The sequence below is a fragment of the Aptenodytes patagonicus genome, chromosome 13 (assembly GCF_965638725.1).
Source record: "Aptenodytes patagonicus chromosome 13, bAptPat1.pri.cur, whole genome shotgun sequence".
Taxonomy (NCBI): Eukaryota; Metazoa; Chordata; class Aves; order Sphenisciformes; family Spheniscidae; genus Aptenodytes; species Aptenodytes patagonicus.
Window position 1 is genome coordinate 1822475 of NC_134961.1, and position 7486 is coordinate 1829960.

Below are 7486 nucleotides of genomic sequence, written 5' to 3' on the forward strand. Positions count from 1 at the left end.
GGGAAACCCGTCCCTGCCCACCCCGACCTCTCTCCCCCTGGGAGCCGGACAGGCTGCGGGCAGCTTGGGGATAGGCAGGGATGCTGCTCGAAGCCCATATGCTTTGAGGTGCTTTGGATGGGAGGCTGAAGGGCCAGTCTGGGATTGGGGAAGGGTGGCTGTCTGCATCCAGGGGGACAAAAAGTGGTGTTCATGGGCAGATTACAGCGCCTGGCTTGAGCTGCACAGACTCATGGAGATCTGGACTCTCCAGTGCTGCTCATCAAGATGCCCCCATCACGGGAAGGGCTTGTCCCAAGGCTGAAGAAGCCACGAAGACTCACAGCGGCTCCTCATCAGGCTACGACCTGCTGTAGGACAGTGCTTCCTGGGCTACCCCTAACTAAATCAGCTGAGCTCATAGCCCTGGCTCCTCATTCATTGCTTGCAGGAAATGTTCCAGCGCCCTTGCACGCTTGCCAAACCGGTGCTTGGTTATTGCCCTGTCACCGCTGTGCTTTGAAGGCTCCGTCACCAGCAGCACCTTGGCACTAAGCCCTCGTCTAAGGTGCAGCCCCTGCACTCTGGCTGCGCAGCCTCGCCAAAGCGCAGGATGAGGCTGGGCTATACACGGTGTCGAAATCTCTGTCCCTGTTTATGGCGGGGGCGGTGGGTTGATTTTAGCAGTGTTGCTCTGTTTTCCTAGCAGCAAAACTGGGCGGGAGCCGGCTGGGAGCCTGGCAGCGCCTGGAGCAGGGGACGGGGCGGCAGGAGCTCCTCGCTTCTTCGCAATCCTTCTCCAGCAAGTTGTTTAACCGGTCTGGCACCGGCTTCCCCATCTTGATGGTGGGGCTGTTTCCACACGGTGGGAGTGTTCCCTGGATTCACAGATGTTTGTAAACTCCAATGCAAGAATTAACAAATTGGGGCTAATGAGCACAGCCCTCCCCGAGGTGTGCGCGGACAGCCGGGGCACAGGGAGGGAGGCCCGAGGCCACAGCCCTGCTTCCTCAGCCGCCACCAGCCAGCCAGAAAAACAAAGATTTCAGCCTGGCCCGTGGCCTTCAGAGGTGCTTTGGCACCTGCCCCAGAGCCAGCCGGGCCCACAGGCAGGGCGGCGGAGGGAAGACCATCTTCCCGAGCCCCATCCGCTGCCGAATGACGTGAGCACAGGGTACCCGGCGCTGGCAGGGCTCAGAGCGCAGCAGTGGGAACGCCGACCGCAGCCCCAGGGTGGGGATCAACAGGGTGGATACCTGGCGCAGAGGAGGTCTGTCTTCTCCTGCCTCCCAACACCCTGATGCTGCTCAGAGTCCTGAGTTGTCAACCCAGGTGTGGCGTTTCTCATTTTCAAACCTTCCACTAACACCCCTGAGGACTAGAAGCGCAACTGGGTATTTACACCGTCATTTGACCATGGGAACGCTGGGGCCATCAGGGAGGCATATGCTGAGCCTCAGAGGGCTCCGTGCCACCCGTCTCCTCCTGCCAGCCCTCCCCAGGGCAGGAGCTGGCAGCAGTGTGCCCCGGGCTTTGGGAGCAGGAGCCTGGGTGGCCCTGCTGAGCCAGCCGGGCTGCTGGGGGAGCCCGGCCCCAGGGCTGAAGCCGGAGCATCAGCCCGAATGGAGGGAGCTCAGCAAATACCAAAGCCTGAGCACCCACTGTGCCAGGGCAGCACCCTCCCCGCTCGAGGAACACCCCTCCTATGTGCCACAGCACCACACCCATGGGCAGGGAGCAGCGAGGGGCTCCCCCAGCTTGGAAGATGTCAGCACCTTCTGGGCTGACTGGTCCCTTTCTGGGTCCCTGAAGGTGTGTCAGCCCCTGTACCAGCTCCCCAGTTTCCTTCCCAAAGGAGGATTTTGGGGAGCAGGGCGGCTGCTCCGAGCCCATCAGGCAGGTGCCTCTGGAGAGGGATGAACAAGCCATGGGCTCCAGTCTGCACCAGCTGCCCCGCTCCGCGTGCTCCAGAGCCCCTGCAGCTCCTCCGGGAAACGCAGGACGCGCTTCCGAATCGATCCGAACATCCACCTCTTCAGAAAAATGTCCCCTGGGCCACCCACCCTGTGCAGGCAGGGCCTGGGGGCTGCCCGCTCTCCAGCCCCGCTCCTGATGCATCACGCAGCCCGGAGAGGGGCCGAGCCTTCCCGGGGCGGGGATTTTTACACCTTTTCCCTTTTAACAGTGACCTTTCACGGGGCGCGTTCAACACGCTGCTCTTTTTTTTTTTTCATGACCAGTACAACTGAAACGCGCCCCCACCCCCTCAGAAAGAGCTGAGGAAAAGACGATCGACTGAATACTCGGTCCTGATGGAACAAGTGGATGAAGGCTGAGGACAGCAAAACTTTTTTTCCCCTAAGATCTAATCCAGCGCACGCCTGGGAAGCGAAGGGACCCGCTCCCCGGAGCTGCTGCTACTGCGATGCGAGGGGGACCGGGGAAAAAAACCATCCCGGTGCCTTCACCGGGCACCAGAGAGTGGACCCAGCTCGGAGAGGCGCTGACACCTCGGGGGATGCCCACGCCTCGGCGGTTCCCACACCTCGGGGGGGTGCCTACACCCCGGGGGGTGCCCAGGCTCCGCCAAGCCCCGGCGCCGGGAGGGAGTGCTGCGGGATGGGAGCCCCGGGATCGCGGCGCTGCTTGGCCCGGGGGGAGCGGGGCTGCCCGGGGCCGGGACGCTCACCTCTTCTTCTGCACGGAGGGGCTGTATTTCCCTTTGTTGCGTTTCCTGAAGAGCGAGTGCATCGCGTCCCCGGCACGGCGCCCGCCGCGCTCCGCCTGCTCTTCCCCCGCCGCCGCCCGCAGCCTCTGCGCCGCCACCGGGCCGGGCCGCGCCGGGAGGCGGGGACGGGGCTGGGCCGCCTCCTGCCTGCCTCCTGCCTGCCTCCTGCCTGCCTCCTGCCTGCCGCTGCTCGGCTGGCCCGGCCCGGTCCGCCCCCCCCCGCCCCCCGCGCCCCACAGCATCCTCCGCCCGCCCCCGGCGCTCCCCGGCTTCCAGGAGGGGTTTGGCGGAGCCCAGCGCTCCCGGTTCCAGCCCTGCCTGAAAGGGGCTCCGGCGGGGCTGGACCCCCCAAAACGTGTAGGGTCAACCGTGACTTCCCCCTGGAGTCAGGGGGTAGGTGGGGAGCAGCAGAGCCGGCAGCAGCCGGGGTGCTCCCCCAGCCCCGATGCGCCCAGGGGTGATGGGCGCAGGCGTGGAGGGGCAGCCAAGGGGGCTGCCCCCTCCCCAGACTCCCTGCGCCGTCTGCCTTGCCCCAGCGCCTCCCGGGTATTTTCTGGTTTTAGGAGGGACCGGTGTGCCGAGCATCACAGCTCCTTCCAGGCACATCCCTTCCCGGGCCTGCAGCCCCGCTCGGGAAGCCGGTGCCAGCGCTGCCCTTGCGTGTGCTGGGGCAGATCCCCCCAACAAAGGGGGATCGCCTCCTCCCGGGGGCCTTGGTCACACAGGCAGCAAGAAGGCAATGAGATGCCTCCCCCAGGCCTGCTGCAGCCAAAGAGGTGTGCTCACACATCCACAAGCACACAGCAGTCAGCAATTAGGTCCAGCTCTGGCCTTTTTATCCCAGGATTTTGTGCCCATGTGGGATTAAAGGCCTGATTGTAGCTTCTCCACCAGCCCCCAAATCCTCTGCTGATTTTCATTCTGGGGGCAAGCCAGTGCATGCTGTGACCTATTGATCCCGATCCCTTGCATACGTTGGATCGCCTCTGCTCCGGGGCAGCTCATCCCAGGCACCCTGAGAGAGCGCAGAGCCCTCCAGCCTGCGAGACGTTCCTGCGTGGGTCCGGCTTCACCTGCCCAGGGTGCTGGGCGGCTGCGGGTCCCGGCAGCGACAGTGCAAGGCAAGTGTGTGTGTGTTTGTAGGAGGGTTTCCTCCGTCCCGGTTCGGTGCGGGTTGCCCTCCCGGCTGCTTTTGGGGAGCGAGAGGCAGTTTCCTCATGGGGCTGAGTGCATCGGCACGCAGCGGGGAGGCTGCTGGAGGCTCTGTGGCACTGGGGTGGTCCAACCCCGCTCCCTGGCTTTGCCAGCTGCTTCTCGGTGGTGAATTAGTCATCAGAAACCAGCTCGGCTGCAAGGCTGAAACTGCAGCCGATGCCCCGCGGAGCCTTGACCCTGCTCAGAGCTGGGCTACCACCCTGCAAAATAGCAATGCTTTGCATTTTCATGGCCTCATCCAGCCAGTCATCTTTAAGTCTTTGGCGAGCAGAGATGTATTTAACACGCTTGCAGGTGCCCACGGCTGTGCCATAGCCCAATCTGGTGGTGCCATGTCCTGGCAGAGGTGGCAGGGTCCTGCCGGCATCGAGCTTCCCGTGGGGCGAAACCGTGCAATGAGACTCGTACCCCGTCTGCTGCCGGGGGGTGATGGGGTGAGGCTGGAGCAGCCCAACAGCGGCAGCCCTCCCACACCAGCTCCGAAACAGCCTGAATCGGGGCTGCTGGCCTGACCCCACACTGACTGGGGCCGAGTTTCTGGGCTTTATCAGTTACCAGCCATGACGACTCCGTTTTGACTATAACTGAGGTTACAGCTTTGTCTTCAGGGTGCCCAGCTTCAATTTTTGTTTCTAAATAAAATTGAAAAGTTTGTGAGAATCCCCTTGGTAAGAACTATTCATCCAATCCCCCCAGTCCCGGTTAATCCCTGTGGGCTGGCCGGGCTGGCAGTGCTGGGAGGCTGGCACACTCCCCACAACAGCCACGCGTCCCTGCCGGGCTCCTGCCCAGGACGAGGAGCAGATCAGGCTTTCCCTATTTTTTTGGGGGGGAGGATTTGCCTGGTGCTGCGCTTCGTTCAGAGGCTGCGAGCATCCCCGTGCCACAGAGGCAGCGCTGCCCAGCCAGGCAGCACCCGCATCCCCATCCTCCCCGCCCTGGGCAGCGTGCGCTGGCTCCGATCCTTGAAACAAGGGTAGGCGAGGAAGGAGAAACCCAACCCACCTACTTTTATTTTACTGCGTGAGGTTCTGCGTGTCTTTATTTGCTCTAGAAACACCGTCTGGTTTTCGTGCTTTTGTATCCCTCCCCAGTATCTTGCGGCAACACATTCCCGGGTGCTCAGGGGACTGGTCATTCCTCTTCCAGCTTCTCCCCATGAGCCGTACGCGTCCCAGAGCCCCCCTCGTTCTTAAACCCTTTGCGAAGGTGAGCAGAGGCTGGGTTTAGGGGTGAAATGCCTTTGCCTTCCAGAGGGTTTTTGCATCACATCTTCTCCTGTGCCAGCTCTGCAGCCTTAAGCCTCCTAATCTCCCCGCATCTCTGGCATGGCTCATTTTTGTGTGCGAATGCCCTTGAAAGTCGCAAAATTGCAGCTGCTGGGTGAAACGCCGGGCGGTGAGAAACTCCATCGTAATGGAAAACTACGTCTTACGTAAACTGCCCAGGTATTTTGCCTTTACGTTGGCTTGGGATCAGAGGCGCTGTACAAAGCGTGCTTTTGGGGACCTGGGGGCCTGTGGTTTGGGGGTGCTGGCAGCTCTCGTACAAGCTCCGGTGCCTGCCCAAAGCACCGCACACCCTGCACTGAGGTTTCCTCCCCAGCTGGGGTCTGCCGGAGCCACAGCTCAGAGCTGAGACGGGAGGGTTGTTGTTTTTTTTTTTTGTAGTGTTTATTTTGCAAATGACCCTTTCGGCAGCTTTACTGATGCCGTCGGTCCCCGCTGCGCTCTGTGCCCCCCCCCACTCTGCTGCTGCTGGACCTGGCGCATCCCTGTGCTGGTACCCAGAGCCGGTGCCGCTGGCTCCTCTGAAGTTTCTTGAGAATCAAGAAGTAGGGGTGTCCCTGTGCTGGGGAGGGGGCTTTGGCTCTGTCATGCCCGGGGAGCTGCCGAGCGGGGTCGGGCCCCTCTGTGGGGCAGCCAGGAGCTCGTGGGGAGGGAACGCCAAGCCCCAGGGGTGCGCTGAGTGCCACTCATGGGGACCCTGAGAAGCCGCACTCAGGGCTGGAGCCCACCGGGACCCCCCGCCCAGCCGCGCTCCCATGACTCCTCTCCAGCCATTAAAACACCCATCGAGCTCCTTCCATGGGGGTGAGCACCTCGACAGAGGCAGCGATGTGGCAATATTGACTTAACCTGGGTAAGAAGCTCTTGAGCTGCTGCCGCGGGAGGGGAGCAGGAGAGGAGCATATTTTATGCAACAAGATTGCATTTTCCTGGCAAGCCCTTCACCGGCACAGATCCCACACCCTGCTGAGCTCGCCCTGCTCCACCCTGCACCGTCCCCATCGCCACCGGCCGAGGCCAACCCCGCTGCCGAGAGGTGCAGGATGGGCATCAGCTGCTGGGGTCTTGCTCCCTGCTGACACCTTCGCGATGGGCTTGGCCATCCGCCGCGTCCCACCGTCCCACCCCACGCAAGCCCATCTTAATTTGGGAAGGCATTGGGGCTTAGTGGGTCAAGCCAACATCACGGCAGCGGCAACCCCCTCCCCGCGCGCCCCGAAAGGCACCACGGCCCTGGCACGTCCTGCGGTGCCGAGGGGTTTTGGCGACCCATCGCAGCAGAGGAGCCAGGCATGGGGATGCTCAGCCCTGGGCGTTTCCCAATGAAGAACTTTAGGATTTAGCTTTGGATGGGGGGGGTAAAATTTTTTTGAAATTTCTTCCAAAAGCTGAGACACTTGGTGGAACACAAACCAACAGTGGATCGGCCAAAACCTCATTTATTTTCTGCGTGGGCCTTTTTGACAGCCCTCCTCGGGGGGGCCAGCTGAACCGCTCGCTCCCATCTCTGGGGGGTTTCTGGCTGTCGGGGTGGGAAGGGAGTTCCCACTTACAGCTGGCGCAGCGCAGGAAAGCAGGGCACCGAAACACCTCCGCACTGCCGCTTCCTTCTCGCTGGCTCCCACGTGCACAGGAATGCAGCCGTGCTCGTTCCTAACTGGTCCTGCACCGGGCGAAACCTCCCTCGGCTCCGTTTAAGGCTGGGTTTGCTCCAAAATCAGCAGCCAGCCCAGCTGTTCCAGGTGCTCCAGCCCCATCAAGCAGCCCCTGTGAGCCCCAATAGCTTTAAACGGGTCTTGCGGGATGTGGTGGCTCGAAGGACCAAGCTCAGGGCTTCATCAAGCTGCGAGAAATAAATAAAATTAGTGCATTGCTCCCAAGTGGAGCCGAAGGCTGGGAAAGCTCCTGCCCCTGCGGAGAAGTGGCTTTTTTCTGCTGCACTTGCTGGTTTGAGCCCAAGTGCCATCAAGGGAGTTAAATATTGAACAAACACTAAGCAAAAGCCAGCGCTAGCAGCCAAGCAAAACAAAGGTTGAGCGAGGCCGGTGCTCTGACTCATTTGGCATGAAAATGCAGCATGGAATAAATTAAATTTCAGCTCCTCCTCATCCTCCCAGTGCGGTATGGAGCAGAGGAGCTGTGTTGTCACTGGCAGTGCAGCTGAGCACGCTGGTGTGCTGGCTTTGGGGTGCTGGGTGGTACTGGTGCCACCCGTGCCAGGCTGGAGGCATCAAGTGGTGGCACGGACGGAGGGCATCGAGGAGGGATCGGGTGC

The 7486-nt window shown here is 61.6% G+C and overlaps 1 protein-coding gene across 1 annotated transcript in view; it reads right to left on the reverse strand.

Moving 5' to 3' along the window:
- PPL (periplakin) overlaps positions 1 to 2778 on the reverse strand; it is a 28149-nt gene extending 25371 nt beyond the window's left edge. The window contains exon 1 of the mRNA XM_076350618.1: positions 2669 to 2778. Within this exon, the coding sequence (XP_076206733.1) occupies positions 2669 to 2730 (62 nt within the window). The 5' untranslated portion in view covers positions 2731 to 2778. The remainder of the gene's footprint in view (positions 1 to 2668) is intronic.
- Positions 2779 to 7486: the final 4708 nt, after the last annotated feature.